The sequence below is a fragment of the Anguilla anguilla genome, chromosome 2, assembly GCF_013347855.1.
Source record: "Anguilla anguilla isolate fAngAng1 chromosome 2, fAngAng1.pri, whole genome shotgun sequence".
NCBI classification, from domain to species: Eukaryota; Metazoa; Chordata; class Actinopteri; order Anguilliformes; family Anguillidae; genus Anguilla; species Anguilla anguilla.
This window is the reverse complement of record NC_049202.1, coordinates 53,328,100-53,348,255: the sequence shown is the minus strand read 5'-3', so window position 1 is coordinate 53,348,255 and position 20,156 is coordinate 53,328,100. Positions and strand designations below refer to the sequence as shown.

Genomic DNA, 20,156 nt, shown 5'->3' with positions numbered 1-20,156 from the left:
TACCAACAGCGCTACCACGGTTAAAGTTGGTTACATCACGCGTCTTGCCTATTCTAATGTTTGGTCGAACAACAACTAAACCGCTTACATGTCTGCATGCTTTAAATATTGAGTTGCAGTTTCATAATTCACTGTTTGGACAGCGCGTTATTTGCGTTTAACTAGCCTACTGGTGTTTTGTAGCCTACCGACAGACAAATCGTTACATTTTTCTCAAAATTATCGAACAAATACACTTTCGACTGACAAGAGCGCTGGCATTTCGATAACAATACTCTTTTATCTTCGTTGAGTATTTTAGAACTCTATATTTAACCTACGATTGGTGTTTGCCGGCAATTTACTTCCGCACAGGGCGGGCCAAATGGGGAGAGAAGCAATGGGCGGACTCATGGTCATGACAACCTCCAAATGCTACAACGATCTACTCTGTAACAAGGGGAGATAAATCTGTAACGTAACACGGCAGAGACACTGGAGGCGGAGTGGAAGCGGAGTAGAACTCTGCTTTTAGAGAGAATTTCTACTAGGCTACATCACTGGTTCTGTACGTAGGCTGTGTTCTTTGTATACTGAAGGGCGAAATAAGAACGCGATACTAACTCGTAGTTGCCTACTAGGGAGAGGTGAAGCACCGAGGCGAAGCGGAATGGAGCACTTTTGTGGAGCCCGTTTCTGGGTAAGACTGCTAGTGTAACAATTTTCACTGTACTCTACACTTTTACTACAACGATCCGAATTAAGAACAGTAGCCCATCTTATGGAATTCATTGAATTGTCAATCATTTCACTTTTAGATAGTTTGTACATGATCTATTAGTTTAAATGTGCATTTGACTCCGTACGTTTTCTCTTTAGAAGCTGTGGGTTTTATCATTATACTTGATTAACTGAGCTAATGTGCTAATGTGTCTACATGTAAAAATACTCGAAATATTTTCGCCTTCGTGTAGGGTGGGTGCTGGGTGGAATTCTGAAATGAAAAAATGCTCAAGTTATTACAGCGAGCTATTATTCAGACCGCATTGATTACTGATATATAAATGACAAGGCTATGGGTCACTAGCCAAATCTTCGCTTTCATTATGGCAAAAACCACTTATTCTTACACGTGTTGCATAGTCTATGTGTGACTGCAGTGGGTAGACTTGACTGTGCAGGCCCATTTATAACTATTTGGAAATGAACGGTATAAAATGGCGAGATGGTCTATGAGTTCAAGTTGTTCTGTCACAGCGAATTAATATTCTGGCATTTCTGTGATTGTGTGCTACCTATAGACTAACCGGAACGACTCCACAAGCTACAACGTAGGCTACATTGTCATTAATTCAGTCATGCATCTCATGTATAACGTAGATAGGCTATAACATGTTTCTCCGTACTCGTGTTCTGACGCCGTCATCACTACCAATTTATAAAATAAAGTAGCCTATCAGAAGGCTGTGCGATTTCACTGACGGCTAGCTAAAGCCCATTAACTAAATCTTTTCTTAAAATCCCATAGCGAGCTCTGTTAAGACTTTAATCATCTTTTCAAAACGGCATGACATGTTTTGCTGCGCTACACATGCTGATAATTATCCTGGGTTAATAAAGTCAGAACGTCGTACGTTTTTTGCATTTCGGCAGCGTCTTTCAGCCCCCATAGATACCACACCTGATACGTGCCTTGGTATGCTTGCTTACACTAAGGTCTCGGTTGTTTAGGAGGTTATTCGAGGTAACCATGGCACTCAGTGTGTGTGACTGTGACCGTTTTCCCTTAAGAAACCAGACGGTTAGATTTAACCCCTTTATTCAACAGCGGGAAAACAGTAAACCGAGACTCCTGGAATAGATTTTTTCTTCATTTCCCATTTTGTCACGTAATCGCAGAATCTATCGGCATGTTTGAATTAAATTAGTCTACATCTGAGACACCACATTAAAAGAATAATAAAACAAAGTTTTATCATTAGTTTTACGCTTTTGACCGTCAACCGACCGAGTCATTGTTTGCTGTACAGTTTCTTAGCTATGTCCTTGCTTGACAGGGAAAAGTAATCTTCTGAAAGTAATTTCAGAAGCCTCTGTCAGAAGTATGTTTATCTGAAATGTAATCCTGTTATGTTCTCACAATTCCTGTCACTGAGTGCCATGTTCTAAGTGTAAGCCAGTCTGCAATTATTTAATGTCTCTCATACCCTATATGTACAGAGCCACTACTGTTATAACAATGCCTTTACTGATACACAGTAAAATGTCCAGTGTTCATTCAATTGTACCAATAGGGATCATTATGTACTCTGTAAGAGTTGATTTAACACTGAAAGTTTTACAGTGTATTTGGGTCAGAGGGTAAAGGTTTTTTCAAAAGAATCCTAGGACGGATGAATAGTTGAGATCTGTGAATGCAATTAAATATTACAGGATTTAAAAAGCGCTGCACTGTGAGGGACAAAATCCCTATTACCATAAAGAATGAATGGGGCAGTGGACAGTCAGTACTTCATGCTCTGAACACACTTGCTTTGTGTGTTTGGAGACATACAGTTGATAGTCACATGATCTCTGTACCGCTTGCAGCTGAGCATGTGTTATAGAGCTTCCTTCTTCTTGCCTGTACATTCAGTGTAGGTCTGTAACATTCCATGAATAAGTATTTCAAACTCTAACCTAATTCAGATCAAACTGCAACTGTAGATGCAGATGAGAATCCCACATTTTTTGGATAAAAGTTAGGCCTAAGTAAAGCAAAATTTGACACGCAGAATCTCGGAGACTACACGCAGGCATTCTAGTTCAACAGTGAACAAAATTTGATCTGGAAACATCTGAAAACTGTCTCGCCAGCTGATAACTTTTTGATCTGAACTGGTCAGTACTGAAACAGGCTCTAAATGACCTTCAGATTTTGAATTCTGTGTTTGACTCTGTCTTGACTTCATCATGCAGGCCCTTTTTCCAGTTGAGTCTGACAGATAGTTAGTGTGGATGTACTGTGTTTTTACTTCCTATATTCAGACATTTTATACTATATTTTACAACTGTTTACTCTTTATGTTTGCGAGCTGTTTGTGTACCATGAAAGACATCTAAAACAAAAAAGGCAGACAGAGCTAAATGCTTCTTTAAATGCAGCTTTTAATATCACAACAAAAATAGAGACTTTGACAAATTGTAATTTGGGGGCAGGAAGACTAATAGCAAGTTCATCGTTGTTGGTGCCAAAAAGAAAGGTTTAATTCATCACACTTTTCAAGAGTTGGAGCCATGCTGATCCCAGGAATAAAACATTTAAATGTTTGAAACTTCCACATAGATATTAATGTATCTACATGCCGATACCAGCTTCTCAGGTGCTTCCCAAATTCAGCGCTCCAACTGGAAGGTAAGGGTTCATATGATAATGGTGCTCTCCAGCAGAGTTAAGCAGTGTGTGAGGTTATTTTCTTAACCTCAATTATTCCGAACCCTGTAGAAATGTGTGTCAACCAAGGTGACTTCAAAATCTAGCCCAATCCGTTGCTTCAGGTGGTGAGGACTGAGGCTGCAAACATAGCAGTATTAGTGCCTCCGTATTGTGGTTCCACAGTTGGGGCTGCCTGAATACACTGCCACCGGTGCTTTTGCAGTGCAGCATGGTAAAGCGCATTTCTTTGCTAGTCTCCTATTCTGCAGTTTTTCGTGTCCTTAAGGAACCCTTGTCATCTAACGGTGGAATTTAGCATGGTACTCTGTGTGATCACTGATTTGAAAGGGGATAGAACGACAGTGGCTTGAATTATAAGAGGAGTCAGGAGACTGAAAATTGTGTGAGAGTGAAGAATGTTATTCAGTTACAGCATTCTGCGTGTGAAATGGTGCATTTCATATCAGGAGGAAAGGCAGATTAAGTTCAGGATGCGAGTATGATTTCAATTTGCCTTGTCTTGCTATCATTTGTGTATTTAATAAAATATCAAGTAAATATAGTAACTTTAATGCTTGTTTTTCTTGAAGTATGATCAATTATGACACAAAACAATACTTAATTACCGGGCTATAGAAACAATTCCAAGGGATCTAAATTATGTGTAAAAGGATTCTCTCTAGGATATGTTTAAAATATTTCAATTGGTCTGCTGTCTGAGGATCAGATCTGTGCCAGACTTATTTTTAACCCTTCAAGATCCATGACTTTTATCTGATTATTTTGCTGTAATTAAGGTATTTTTATATTCAAATCAAAATCGATAAGGCAGCATGGCCACATAGTTTGAATGTCACTCAGTGTCTCAGTCACAGACATTCACGTTCGTAGGGCTGGCCCCGCTGTTGCGGTCCAGCCAAAAATGCTTTGTCTGCTATTTAAATAAACATAAGTCTTATTTGCACACATAGCTCTCTAGAAAATTCGACTGATACCAAATTATTATTTTGCTGGCATTTTGGTCATGTGTAGTCAAGTAGGAAGTCCATTTATCCATCCATTATCTATATTATCTATCCCAGCGTGTATCGGGCGAGAGGCAAGAATACACTCTGGACAAGCTGCCAGCCTATCGCAGGGCAGGCACACCATTCACTCACCATTCACTCTTACATTCATGCCTATGGGCAACTTAGAGCCTCCAATTGGCCTACCTGCATGTCTTTGGACTGTGGGAGGGAACCAGAGTACCCGGAGGAAACCCAAGCAAACACAGGGAGAGCGTGCAAACTCCACACAGAAAGGCCCAGGCCAGGACCTTCTTCCTGTGAGACAACAGTACTACCCACTGCACCACCGTGCCACCCCATCAAGTAGGACATCCTTGTGGGAAATCAGAATAAAAATAAACAGGAGCACTCTATTGAGGAAAGTAAAATGAATGATAGCAAAAAACTATACTAAGTGGATTTTACAGTTTAATTGATTAGGCTCCTTTATACCACATTTTAGCTCCTTTATATCATATTGTCTGTATTCACTAAGGAATGGGACAGTATTGCTGGTATGATGTACTGTATATAACTTATTAAACCAAAATATGAGCGAGTTTACAGTAGTAAGCCTACCTGCTACAGCTGATAATGGGCAGTATCAGAAGAAGGATGTAAGGAAGCAAAATAAAATTGAGAAAGAAAACTAAAACTTGATACTTTTACGTGATTGTAAAAGTAAATCTGTGCATAGCTTCACACTACATTGTCTGCGGCTATTATATATCCTCCCATAGTTTGAGGCAAATAGAAGTATTCTGTCCCACTAAAACAGTCAGCCACACCCATACAATCCTGAGGTTCTTCAATACAGATTTATGTCTGACTTTAAATGTGCCATTATATAGTTATTGACATTACTTTGAATAGATATTTTTGGATGTGTAGAGGATAAACCTGTCTGTGATAATTAAGGTTATTTGAACAGTTTTCAACCTTTTTACGGTAACTTAAACATTTTGTATTCTTACACATACTGTAAATACAATAAGGCAGGAGAGACAGCATAGAGATTCCATAGTTTTACAGCTTACTTGTTGTGTGCTGTGTGGAAAATGTATTCTGAAAAAAACCTACCTAGTCAGCCGACCAACTTTTTCACAAGCCTGCCCAAAAATTTATTTCTGCCCTCACCACTGTAGTTTGTGCAGCATGAGTAAATAAAGCAGAAATCGCTCCTAAGGTTTCTGTTATTAGCCTGTGTGGCAAAATCTGTTTTGATTAGAACGGCAAAACATTATTTGTAACGTATTTCATCCCACTTCTCTTACGAGTGTCATAATAAAATTATTAATGACAAACACTTATTGTGCTATTATTGTGAGTTGGGATATTATGGAAAAAAGTTAACTTTATCAGAACAGAAGTGAATTAGTGTAAAATGCAGATTTTGAGACGTCCTGCATTCCAAAGATGCAGCATTCCATGGGCTAGTGTGAACACTAATATAGTTTATTATACAAATACATACATTCACATTCTTCATGCCTGAAAAAAAGACTAATCAGAGATTCAAACTATCAGAGCCGTGCAGCAATGTGCAGGTACGGAACAAGACATAATTTGTGTGGGGATAAAAATATGAGAAAGACCCCCTGTGCCAACATGCACACAAACATACACATACACACCCCACCTCTTGAGGCCACCTGGACCCATTAGTGTCCTGGAAAGCTTTAGGCTACCCTTTACATTTTAATTGAAGAACAAGCTATATTTGACTGGAATATCATAGAGAACATGCACTGTACAAGCAGCCGTAACAGTTTTTATTAGCGTTATATATTTTAAGTTGTCTGGAATATGTATATATTTAGACTACATAACTAAATAACAAAGATGATTTAAGCAACTTCAGCTGTGTTAATGCTCCATTGATTAAAAGCTTGCAGTATAGGAGGGGATGCACAAGTAGATGACTTGACAGTTCTGCATTATATGTCCTTCTGAAATGGTCTTGAGCTTATTAACTTTGAACTGTTACATTCAAATGTTTTGAACTTCTAAGCTTAGGGGAGATGTGGAAGAGAGGCAAATCAAGGCCATGCTTTGCTATGCTTATACATTTCCTGTGGGAGAATGTCAGTCAATCTCGCTGACACCTTAGATGGAATATATTATGCATGTTATGAGCTTGATTTCTGAAAGGCTTGGGGCAATGCTGTCAAAGCTTAATATAGCTTTTGAGCATTTAATTGTTTAGATCCAGAAAGTGATAATTGGATGCTGTGGTGATTCTGTTGTTGGTGGTCTCTACACATGAAAGTATTATCATTGACCTTTGTTGATTTGGAGTTCTATTTATTTCATGGTGCTTAGCAGATATGAATACAAACCAGGATTTATAGTTAAGAACTTTTTGCAAACAGCTTTTTCAAAATCTTGCCATTTTCATATTTTACTAGAGGTGCGTTTTTATGAACTATGTGACACAGTTAATATGAGCAAAAAATCAGTCAACCTTGAAAGCTGCTACATTTTTGCCTGGTTTACAGGATGGAGCAGGCATTTTATTGATATGAAAATAAGTGAAAGACTAACCTTAGCAGTATGTTTTTGCAATTTTTTTGTTTACCACAGGCAGGCTAAAATGGCAATTCCAAGGCTGTCATGAACAAATCTTCCAGGTGCCTTGTACTCCAATTGAAATTTATTTGAGTTGCCAGAATTGATTCCATCATTTATATAATCATTATAGGACCAAGTGTGAAGCAGTACTCCTTTCAGATTACTTTCACTTAAATCACTTAAAGATAGCTGTCAGATAATCTGTCTGAAGCACAATTCAAAAATGCAGTTTGGTTTGTAGACATCATGTATAGCTAAAGGGTAACAAAAACATTGTACATGCATGATATATATTGTATATATTGTTTTTTTTAATCTGAAAAGAATTAAAGTACTCATCTACTTGCAACCGGTGATAACAAAGATAGTGGATATTTAAAGCATGGATACAATGAACCAGGTTGAAAAAGAGGGAGGGTTTTAACAGAAGGGGAGAATTTCAGAGGCAGATAAGGACTCACGTGGAAGAAAAATAGCAATTTGGAAAGGCAAAATTATGATTTTTATCCCAATGGGTGGTGAAGATGATCATGATTCAGGGAATAAGCAAAGCAACCAAAACAGGATTAGGGTGATCATCCTAGCAGCAGAAGAAGACAGCGATGGGAAGTATGCTTAGGAGTACAGAGAGGAACAGAGCCGAGAAAATACACTGTTATAAGTGTTCTAATTTATCAGTGAATAAGGTGGTGCTAAACTGTGATTTATGTGTGTTTATTTAGGCCATTTTGTTCTGTTGGTGCAAAACATTAAAGGATGTGCTGCTTTTAGGATGTGCTGTTGGGAAGCGGGCCACAGGGTGATGTGTAAAGAAGGGGAAATTATTTTGAATTGATGAATGCCCATGCTGTGGTGCTTGAAATATGTCACATACTGACAAGTAATAATCTGCATGATCATCATTTATTTGTACTTTTAGTTTTTTTGACTCTGTAAGTGCTCTCAAAGAATGACTCTGCAAAAAAAAAAAAAAAAAAAAAAAAAAAATAACCACGCACTGATCAGAAGCTCTGACTGAATGTTGTTTGGAATGTTGTTCAGTTCTTTGGAAGTATTTGTGGTGAGTCAATTTAGCAATACCCTTGATGGATCTACTCATGAGTGGGCATTTTCATAAATGCAGTATTCATTATGGTTGTCTTTTATGCAGCCTATGCCTTAAAATTGATATTACTTTTCTTGAAACTTCAACACAAAATCTGCTGTCATTAAGCCAATATTTCTTATTTCACAAGAAACATTTATAATTGAAGAGTTTGAAGACAGCTAAAATAAGTCATAAATGCAGGGCCTCCATATAAATGTTGTTACGACACAGAAATATTAATATACTTATTTGTTCATGATAAAAGGAACATTATTTTAAATTTTGTATTGAAATCTGCCCAGTATTGTGTTGTCACACAAAGTTTGAATGTGAATTTTTTTAAACATAACATGCATTTTTTGTTACATAACATTTATGTGCCCTGGCATGTATAGTATTTTTGCTGTGTCATTTGCTGCAGGGTTTTAAACATCACACCTAATATATCTGAAGATGCTGGCACATTGCTTGTAACTTAATGTGTGTAAAAGCTTCGTACAGTCAGGATATTTTCCCCAGACCCATCAGTTGGTTACTTATGGGCTGCCTTGCAACCAAGAGGCGGGAGTTTATACTGCATCACTGCAGTAAAGTAGTGCAGTTCTTTTCCAGGTTACATAGTGCATACAATATGCTCTGGTCTGTTAGTTTTTTTAATACTGTGAAGTCCCTTATTGTCATAAAAAGGCCCCAGCCTGCTTTGTCTATGTACTCTGGTGGTGGCCTCACTGGAAATTACAAAAAGAATTATTACATTTTCTGGACATCTTTCAACAATGTCTTGTAAATATTCCAGTTAGCACATACCTGGTAGGGTGGTAGGAATTAAGCATTATTATTAAATGTTGGTGGGTGGGTGGTTGGGGGGGGGGGGGGGGTGTATTTGTGTGTCGGTGTTTTTCAGACATAACAGGAAGAGCACATGCTCAGTTCCAGTGTTAAACTTAAACAGTATTGATATAATTATTCATGAATATGTGATTATAAGAGATTTAAGGCATTTAGTTTTTCAATTTTGTAAAAAAAAAAAAAAAAGGCCAAAGGTCACACAGCAGACATTTTCCCCCAACTGTTTCTGATAATTTATTTGAAAACAGTTGTACAGCTGCATTTGTAAAGTTTATCTTTAAAGTAAAATCAGAGCCTCGGTTAAAAAAATATATTTTTACATCCTGCTGTGTAGACCAAATGAAGTACAAAGTTCATACAAATACAGAGGAAGTGTGTGTCACGTATCTTGGCTGTTTGTAACGTGCAGGGAATTGAGAAAAGGGAACCAAGTGATACAAAACCTGTCTCCCCTTGTTTTTGTTGTACATTAGAAATGCTTGCGTGACTTGGTATTTTCTTACTTTGTAAAAGTTATCACAAGCCAAAGATCTTTTTGTTTCTTATCCGCTTATCCGAGTATGGCATTTTGTGATTTATGACGATAATGATTCCTGTCTATAGCGTAGTTTATACTTAATTTGTGGCTATTGAGTATTTCCCAAAGTTAAAAGAAACTGAAGGCAGTCAGGCAGACCAGAGGTGGACTCTAGTGGAATTCTTAAGTGACTTCCACCATTCATGGCATGCTGGGTGTTTTCTTATTGGAGCCAAACTGCAGATCAGCAGTTTGATTATGACCTAGCAAGTATGTGAAATAGGTCTGTTCAACTATTCATTACATAAGAAACCATTAGAATAGTTTTAGTGTCTTTAGTGGTTTGAGCTTAAGAACCTGAAATATCATGGGGCCATTTGTGTCTGACTGTCAACAATCACCAACAGTATCAGGAGTGGGAGAAAAAAGCTCTAGTAAAATGAAATAATTGTCCTGAATCTGACAGACGCACACACACTCACACATGCATGCAGACACACACATAGGCTTTTGTTCCCACATTTTTAAAAACATATTATGTTAGATATTAAAATTAATAATTATGATTTATGTATGTTATTACCACTATTCTTTCTAAGTCATTCATATCCTTTGGAAAGATTTAAACCCAATAGCAATTGACATACAGATAACAGTTCTTCAGCAAGCTATTTGTTTTTTAATCTATGTAATAGAATTCAAATAACTGGCTTCATGAGCTTACAAACTACTAACTGAAAGGCTTTTGGTCCTGATCGTATTGATTTTTATTGTTCTACTACATTCCATATGGAATAAATCTGCTTACAACTTCCACTTTAACAACAGTAGGTAACTTATACACAGTTGCAATCAGTATGACAAGCTGAAAGAGCTGAAAGAGACCCAGTAACTTACTCGGGCATAATAGGCTTGTTTGCCAGACATGTGGAAACATTTGTCAGTGCAGGTTAAATAAATCTTCCTTTACAGCTGTATTTTAGTGAAGCCTTAATGCAGGCCATCATCACTGAAATCTGCTTGAACAGAATAAATGGTAGATTACTGAGTGGATTTCTAATCATCCATGTCCATTTGCATTACTGGAAGAAATTAAACAAGCTTTCACACAAGGCGAAGATGAAGATGTGGAAGGTCTATGAGCATTTTGCCCCCAGGGTGCCAATTTATAGCACCTGCTAGCTGGTAGAAATCGCTCTGGGGACTGTCTGGCATTTATGACATGATTTTGCTGTCCTCACTGAGAGAACAGCAGAGAAGACAAGACAGACCTTGTTGTCACAGACAACTATGCTACTGTTAAGATATGTGTAGAACAAAGACACCCATAAATAAAATCCCAGACCTGATTTTGTGGGTATATATGAACATATTCTGTAGTTTGTGCCATTTGCCTGTTCATACTGTACATCACCCTGCCCCAGTAAATCCACCTGAGTGATTATTATTTATCCTATAATAACCCTATATTGTGATGGATAAGCACCTTTTGAAATTCATATTGCATAATTGCTGGTGCTATGTTTGGGGTGTGGGGATATTACCATCCACCTTTCAACTAAAATAAATTGCTGATACCTCTACCATGTTTGAGTTACATCATTTTAGGTGGTCATTTGAAAATACGCTTCCTAAAATGTATGCATGCCTGTTGCAACCTTTGCTATTCTTCTGCATTTAATATGCCCTCTGCATCTTATCATTTACTCTTCTGTATATATTTGCGTTTCAGTCAAATTATCCCAAAAAATGATAAAATTTAAAACGAGCAGGTCCAGTTGACCTTGGATTTGGATCAAGATGGCAAGAAGAAATGATCTAAATGACTTGGAAAAAGGGTTCATTATTAGAGCACCGATGGCAGTAGCTTCAGTCACAAAGACTGCTCAACTGGCCAGCGTTTCAATAGGAACAGTGAATAAAGTGACATCTGCATTTAGATTTATGGGAAAGACATCAGTAAACAGGGTAGGAAATTGTGTTCGAAAATGCACATTTCATGACCGTGATGCTCGTGCATTAGTGTACTATGCAAGGAAAAACAGAAGAGCAACTCTTCCTCAGGTAACTGAGAATGGCAATGCATGACGTGATCAGACTGTGTCAGCAAGAACGGTCTGTCGACAACTACATATAGAGGGATATTATAGTAGAGTTGTTGTGCACATACCCCTCATTACAAAGAGGATTGCACATTTGAGTGTTCAGTGGTGTAAAAACCATAGGCACTGGTCTACAGAGATGTGGTAAAAAGTGATATGGTCAGATGAGTCATCCTTCACCATATTCTCAACAAGTGGGTGAGTGCATGTCTGGCATACACCAAGAGAATGGTACAGGCCTGAATGCTTGACTCCTACCATGAGGGGGTCCGGTGCCTTTGTTATGCTGTCGGGGCCATTTTCCTGCCATGGTTTGGGTCCACTTGTCCACTTGTCCACTTGTCACTGCAAATTAATACAAAGTTATTCTAACTGATCACCTTTCTATCCTGAAGTGGTCTCTTCCACAATGACAATGCCCCCATCCACAGAGCACGAGGGGTCACTGAATGGTTTGAGGAATAAGAAAATAATGTGATTCATATGCTATGACCTTCGCAGTCCCCAGATCTCAACCCAATTGAACATCTTTGAAAGATTTTGGACTGACTTGCTAGATAACGCTCTTCACCACCACCATCAAAACACCAAATGAGGGAATATCCTTTAGAAGAATGCTGTTCCATGCCTCCAGTAGATTTCCAGAGGCTCCAGAGACTTGTAGAATCAATGCCTAGGAACATCGAAGTTGTTCTGGTTGCTTGTGGTCTCCCAACACCTTACTAAGACATTTTATGGGGGTTTTCCCTTTAATTTGTCACCTGTCTGTGTGTGTGTGTGTGTGTCTGTGTGTATAAATTCTGTCTTTCAAGAATACAAACAAATTCTATCTAACTAGAACTCAACTAGTTAGTCGGCTTTCCTCGGCACGCGAGGGGCCACCCCAGGGTTACCGCACAAAAATAACAAAGTGGTGATGGTCACACCAACACCCACAGGCTTACTTAACCAGGCAAGCTCAAAAAAATGAAAACTCTACCTCATGTGGCAGCATCAGCATGAACCTACTAACTAACAGAAACAAAATAGAAATTGTAGCTCTAGGGGTACAAAGATTAACTCACCTAACTCAATAAAGAGCTTTGGACGAGCCCCCAATATGTTACGACCAGCTCAAAAAGCCACAACATAAGGAGGGACACAACACCAGTTTTTATGCAAAAGAATAGGGACATTTATTTACAAAAAGACAACAACAGGGAAAACAGAAAAACAAACAAGAAGCTGTGTCTTGTATCAGGGAGTGAGAGAGTGTGAACAGGGCAAGGAGCCACTTTTATAGGCTCAGCCCACACCTTCACACAGGTGCCCTCACTCAGCTCATCAGTGAGCTGCACCTAGAATTTAAAGACACACACACACAAGCAAAATAATAACAGGACAGAGTACGTAACAACCAGGCACTCATTATTTGCAGCACGGCTTCCTTCTAAAATGAGCAAGAGGACATATATTATTACCCCGGTCTGGCCCTCCTTACATTGACTGCCAGGATCATTTAGATTTATATTTTGTTGTCCACATTTATAACACTGCTTGGTTAATCGGAAGATACTGTATGTAGTGAAACTACTGATGCCCTACAAAACTAATTGCGACCTTCTTGCTGTTCCAACAACCCTGTGAAAAAGAAAGGTGCCTCTCTGACTCTTCTAGTAGCCAGCTGTAGTACTACAAAATTGGAAGATTCAAAGCTGTTTGCACTGGCCATATATCACACACTGTTCTGCAGAAATGTACCTAGAATTGTAATGTACCCCAGATGTTTTTCTTATGCGCCATTTTTATTACCTGAAAAGAATGTTACTCTAAAGAAACAATAATTGTTGTAATGCCATCTGTTAGATATCTCTCCTCATTCTTCTCCTGTGCTTTTCTGTATTTGAAAAAAGGAGTATGTGGAGGGCCTCGCTTCTCATCCATCAAATCTGATCTCATATATGTTTCTGCTGAAGCTTTTGTCTTTAGCCCTACAGTGTTCATACTGGATGAGTCAGTATTAAAACATTAAAAAGCAGAAGTACCCTAATGCTACAAGTGTGGGCAAGCTTCCACAGGAGAGCAAGTGAGGACAGAAGGGCCCTAAAAATATAACGTGTGAATGACTAGATTGATTACTGCTCCTGCTCTGTGTACACAAAAGATTCTAAAAATTCTGATAAAGCATTGGTTCTGTATTTGCCCTGACTCAACAATGTGCTGAAAGTAAATATGCTCATTATTTCACAACCCCTCAATTGCTCTGGGAGTTCTCTTATTCACAAAATAGAAAACAGAGTACAGACTATTTCCAAAAAGTCCGTATTCTATTTTGTGAATTAGAGAATTCCCAGGGCAATTTAGAGTTTGTGAAATAATAAGCATATTTACAAATCCTATGGAGATAAATACACTTTGCTGCAGGGGCCTAATGAAAGGTATGGCATTGTATTATATGTCAGTATAATACAAGTCAGTGTTTTATGGAATTTAGCCCTCGAAAGGTGAGTGTTTAACTGTGCCTTTCAAACATCCAGTAATTTTGATTGGCACTGCATCCAACACACCATTTCCTGAGGCAGGACCTAGATATCTTAATTTATAGTATGACAACAATGACATCTCATTACAAGACATACATGAAGTCTAACTCAGTAGCTGAAATGGTCCTTAATGACTTTCTCTGGCATCATATCACTCACTGTGCAGCATAACGACTAAACTGTACTCCAGCCTGACTGACTCTCCATGGATGCTTAAGATCCAGCACTCTACAGTCTACCACATTATTCCTCAAATCCTCCGAGGATTCTCAGAAAGTAGACCCCACCATCAGCACTGTCCTCAGAAAAACCTCCTTTGCTATTTCAGCTGCAATAGCCTGCATCTAAGGTCCTCTTCACTGCACAAAATCAGAAAACTGCCATTGTAGAGACTGCAAGCAGAGCTAATTACCTTTGACTATCTCCCCATACTTAAGGAACTTTGACAGGATATTGGGAATAAAATGTGCCAGACTCAGCCCAGCCATCATTCCCAGCTTGAAATCAGAAGTTTCAAATCCTCAGGCTTCTGTCTGAAATGTATCAAACTTTATGTTATTCCTTCTGCTCTCCTCCCATCAATGACACAGCTCCCTCAAATGTGCAACACTACTCCACTCACTTATGTCTGTACGCTGCGATCTGGTGTAGTCGCAAGTGTAGTTAATGTTCCCAGTAGCCGTGCTCATTCCGGAAAATTGAAATTCCAAGTTGTTCCCAGTGAGGAACTACATCATTGATCTTTCTGGAGCATCTTACAGGCAGGGATTAATCTGCTTGTATTTATTGATTTGGATGAGACAAATATGTTGATGTATTATCAAAACCAATTGAATTTGGAAAATAATCATTTAAAATCATTTTAAGGAATAATAGACAGTTGTGCTACTCACCACATCTACCAGGATTATTAATCTGAATGACAAAAGACTGCCATGCTTTCTTATTTGGTTAAAACATTTTTAATGATTTTTTTTTTTAGCTTTGATTGGGTTTGCGGTGACAAATTAGAATTGTGGTTCATTGTCTGAAACTGGTTTCTTCCAATTTTCCTCCCTGCTATCTGTACAATACTATCAAGCTCTAATTTGATTTTATATTAAGATATCAATAATTACATTTTAAAAGGGGATATGAGGTAAAGAGCATATTACTAGAAATTATTTGCATAAATCATGTCAGAATTTCAAAAAATCTGTACAAAAGAAAGTGCATGAACCCGCAATAAAGTGGTTTTCAGAAAACTGCTAAAAATGCAAAATGTTCAGGGTGCTTGTCCTAAAAACAAGCATGGCATTGTTTGTGTTATTTCAGTTAAAAGACCAACATTGATCAAAAACTGAAGTAATCATGCTGATCGAACTTGTTTTGTTACTAACAAAGCAGTGTATGCTTGCCAGGAAATAGAGGGTACTAGAGAATCAGGACAGGAGACAGGAGAAATTGGATAGTTGCATATGTATTACGGTATGTATAAAGTTCACGTTCCTTTGGAATGACTCACTTGTGTGGGTTTATTGTTTATTCAACAGTATTATTTTTGTTTGGGAAGAAAAATTTTTTTCTTGATTTGGCTCAGTACTCCACAGTTTTAGATTTCTAATCAAACAATTCAGAAGCAGTTAAAATGTAGATTCTCAACTTTTATTTAAGGGTATTTTAATACATATCACCATGTTCAAATTCCAGCACTTTAAAAAAAAAAATAGTCCCCCCATTTTAAGATACCATAATGTCTGGGACAAATGGCTTCACAGGTGCTCCTGATTAGTCATGTGTGCTCATTTGCTTCCTTAATGCAGGTATAAGAAAGCTTTCAGTATCTAGTCATGATTTTTGGATGTGATTGCCTTTGGAGTCTGTTACTGGCATTTGTCAATTTGAGAACAAGAGTTGTTCCTGTAAAAGTGAAAAAAGCCATAATGAGACTGAGAAATAGTCAGAGACATTTACCAAAATCAACTGTTTGGAACATAATTGAGAAGAAAGAGAGCAATGGTGAGCTCAATGATTGCAAAAGGCCTGGTAGGCCAAGGAAGACCTCTACCATTGATGAATGAAAAATTCTCACTGTAATGAAGAAAATCCCTCGAACAACTGTTTGGCAGATAAGAAACACTCTTCAGGAGGCAGGCATGGATGTGTCAGTGACTACCGTCTGCAAAAGCCTTGACAAACAGAACTATAGAGGCTACACCGCAAGATGCAAACCACTAGTCAACTGCTAAAACAGGATTGCCAGATTACAGTTTGCAAAATAATCTAAAAGAGCCTGCAGAGTGCTGGATAAAGGTCTTTTGGACCGATGAGACAAATATTGACTAGTATCAGAGTCATGGCAAGAGCAAAGTGTGGAGGCCAAAAGAAACTATCAAAGATCCAAAGTAACCTCCTCATCTGTGAAAAACATATGCCACTGTGTTAACTACCATTTGGCTTTCAGCACAACCTGCAATAAAGGCTAACAAAACCTGTGCTCAAAATTGTTTAAATTACAAAATCTGCATTGCATATCTTTGCCACAAATATTATCTGAGTGTGAGCATGGAAAGGCAAACAGTACATGTATGCACAATTTAGAATAATGTTGATTGAAATGTGCACAACATTTTGTGATGCAAATAAAAATAATTTTATTTCTCACCTAATCTAATTGAGGAGAACTTGCCATACCTGATGATACTGAGTATTTTGTGACCTGATCACTGTATTGTTAATCAAGGAAAATGATTTGAAAACAAGTCAAGACCAATAATAATATTTAAGTTTTCTGCCTCCTCAATTTTTGGCCCGGCAGCCGCCACAGATACATGCCTACAGTACATACATACATACGTTACGCTGAAACAGGTAACGCATGGTGTATGGTTGTGTTGATCATCTCTCCCATGTAAAATCGTGATTTGTGAACCTCGATATCTCCACCGTTTCTCAATGCCATTTCAGAGGTGGACTACAATTGCCATAGGCTGACCAAATACCAATATTTTGGTATAGCTATGTTACGCTATTACTGTGTTGTGGATACCCCCTTAAAATGAAGGCTTTTTTGTGCCCTAACCCTAACATAACTCAGTTTAAACCGAACAGATCCTGACACAAGATCCCTCATTCTACTGATCATTTTGAGACGTGAGCTTTTTATATTTTCATGGCTGTAGACTTTATTGAAATTTGAATGAGACTTTTAAAAAAATTGAATTTGGATGATGAATTGCCCATAGACTTAAAATGGGGAGACACCATGCTAACTTACAAAATCAGGCTAGCTTCTCCAAGTTCAAAAAATTCCATCGTTCTAAAGTTCTAAATGAACATGAGAACAATGCGAGACCATTATGTCTAGTGCTACGTTAACCAGTGTGCACAGGCAACAGGGAGGCACGCTGACAGCAGCCTGCCACTCAGTCACTGTTTAAATTATTTGATATGGCTAGCTAGCAAAAATGTTTCACATCATATTGATAGCTGGCTAGCCAGATGTAAATGTACTGTATATAACATTACATATATGTAAATGTACATTTTTGATGACTTAGCCTAGGCTACTTAATGTTGTGAGCTAATTGTATGGTCATCATGAGAAGAGCTAGGTAGCTAAGTTAGTTTACATCCATTGACTCTCCTTGAGCTCAGTAAAAAGTGCAGTTCATGGGGGCCTCCATGTTGTACAAATTAGAGCCAGAGACTGCACAGTAGTGACATGAAGTCTGATTGTCCACTAAGCGCATGAGATACAGTGACTTGGCAGTGACGCAAACTGTCCACACAAAAAAAATCAATCTACAAAATATTAGTCTTGTTCAAATAACACAATAACAAATCGGTATATGGGGAGACATTAGGCAAAGACAAAAGAGACATTGCCACTACATTTTCTCTTATTTTGACCGTATTATTACCATTTACTTTTATTGAAATGGGTGGTTGAAAAAACTATTCTGTAGCCAACCGCACTGGTGCTAGTGAGCAACGTCTCTCCACAAGACAAGGAAGTGAACTTCAAAAACGGAGCCTGGTTTTGGCCGCTTGGCCCTAATGTTAAGATCAGCCTGCTCTTTGAGAGAAGGTTTGAATCTGAAGCAATCTCCTCAGTGGGTGTGTTTGTGTGTGAATATATATGTATGTGTAATATGTATATGCTGAAACAGTTTGATCTTCACACATCATAATCAGCCTTAGGATACTGGGTCCATGACAGTGTTTGCTTAAGTTGAGTAATATTTGTTCCTGCCATTTTCTGTCTGTCATTTCAAGGCCATTTAGACAATACATCTACAGAATTGTACAACCCTTGCTGTTTGAATTTCCCCAGGGTAAATATTCATAAAATGCTCTCTGGCAAAGGCTGTCAAAGAGCATATGGGTGTGTTTTCACACCTACATGCCCCCATTGTCAGTGCTCTAAAAAGAATAGCCACCTGCCACACCACCCTCTGTTACCTGCTTCAGGCTGAAAATGAAGCAGCTATCGATCGTGGTCATACTTCCTTCTATGCTGATAACCGGGGGAGGGGGTATGACACAGCAGAAAGGAAATGAGTCAGACTGCACTCCCTTTTTCAGAATGGGAAGCAGATAGTTTCATCATTTCACTGACAAGTGATGCATTGTGTGCATTATATTGCACTATATTTCTGATGTTCGATCCAGATCAATGATTTATTTGTTAAAGGATGCTAGAATAGGAATTATTTTGTTAACCAATGTTAACCATTGAGAATAAATTGCGGATACATATATACATGTCTGTGTGTATGTGTGCATGTGTGTAAATGTAAATGTGTGTTTATGTCCTTGTGTAATACTACTGCTATTTATAGCTTGTTTGTGTTAGTTGTTTGGTTGCTGAATAAGCTATGATACATGAGGCAAATACTCATGTATCATGTAATGTAGGCTGAGCTTGAATGGCAGTAGTAATGTAATTTAGCATCCTGCCAATGTAGGCCCTACTGAAGAGGTGCAAATGCATGTCGATGATTATTTACATAGGCTGAACATCTATAGATCCCATCTGCTAGGTTGAACACTTGTCTCCAGTCTTTTTTTTGTTTGCTCTCACCTTACTTCTGCTTCCAAAATAAACAGACTTGTGTGATTACAGCCGTCTGGTGGATTGTGGAAGTAGTATGATCTGGTATGATCTTTGTTGCTGAATCATTTAAAATCTCATTTCTAACTTCTGCGTGTGTCCTGCTTACAGGGTTCGTACGGTCATGAAAAACCTGGAAAAGTCATTGAAATTTAAAATGCAATTTCCAGGCCCTGGAAAAGTTATGGAAAATTATATTTTTTGAAAAGTTTTGGAAAAGTAATGGAAATATTGCTAAAGTTGCATCAAATATAATTACTAATTAATCCAATCATAAAAATAGTATGTATAGTAATAAAACGTAAATTGGCACGTAACCTTCGCGGTATTTTGGTGGTGAGAGAAGTTAATTCGGTCTGGCTCAGTCTGTTTACAGGCAAGCCCAACAGGCACGCTTCTGCTAATGTACCAGTTAGTAAACGTAGGCCCTACTGTGCCGACAATATGCCAGGGAAGTGCAGCTTCAATAATATATCAGGGCTCGAAATTAACTTTTTTACTTGGTAGCACTGGTGCCCCCAACTTCAAAAAGTTAGGAGCACCCACCAAAATGTAAGGAGCACCAACAATATATGCAATAGATTTTTTATTGATAAACGACAATACAACAGTACGGTTTACAAGTAACAGTTAAACTGTCACGCCTAAAATGTGTCGACTCTTCAAGCAATTGCGTGTTATGCATTCAAACAACAAAGCAATTCTCGTCACATTAATACCGCTGATTAAATCAACTGCCAGTAAACTGCATCGGAGAAATGAGCTGTTTCAACCAGGTCGCTACACAAAACACTACGTTAACGTTTCAAAAAAAAATGCCGTAATCGTTCGCTTCAACTTTTCAGCTTTCGATAACGCTAATAAATTGAACATAAACTTTTCGAGCCCTGTTTGAGACATTGACAAAAATGTTAAACTATTCAAATTAAAATATGAGAGAATGTATCTAAGTGTGTCTGTCTGGTGTTTA

At 38.1% G+C, this 20,156-nt stretch overlaps 1 protein-coding gene across 5 annotated transcripts in view; it reads left to right on the top strand.

The window, feature by feature from the left end:
• The first annotated feature begins 300 nt into the window (after window positions 1–300).
• The window catches only part of abcc3 (ATP-binding cassette, sub-family C (CFTR/MRP), member 3), a 63,750-nt gene continuing 43,894 nt past the window's right edge, over window positions 301–20,156 (top strand). For 2 of the 5 annotated variants that reach the window (XM_035404876.1, XM_035404875.1), the window contains exon 1: window positions 301–679. In XM_035404876.1, the coding sequence (XP_035260767.1) occupies window positions 650–679 (30 nt within the window). In that variant the 5' untranslated portion in view covers window positions 301–649. The remainder of the gene's footprint in view (window positions 680–20,156) is intronic. The other 3 variants (XM_035404877.1, XM_035404873.1, XM_035404874.1) reach the window with 3 other exon arrangements.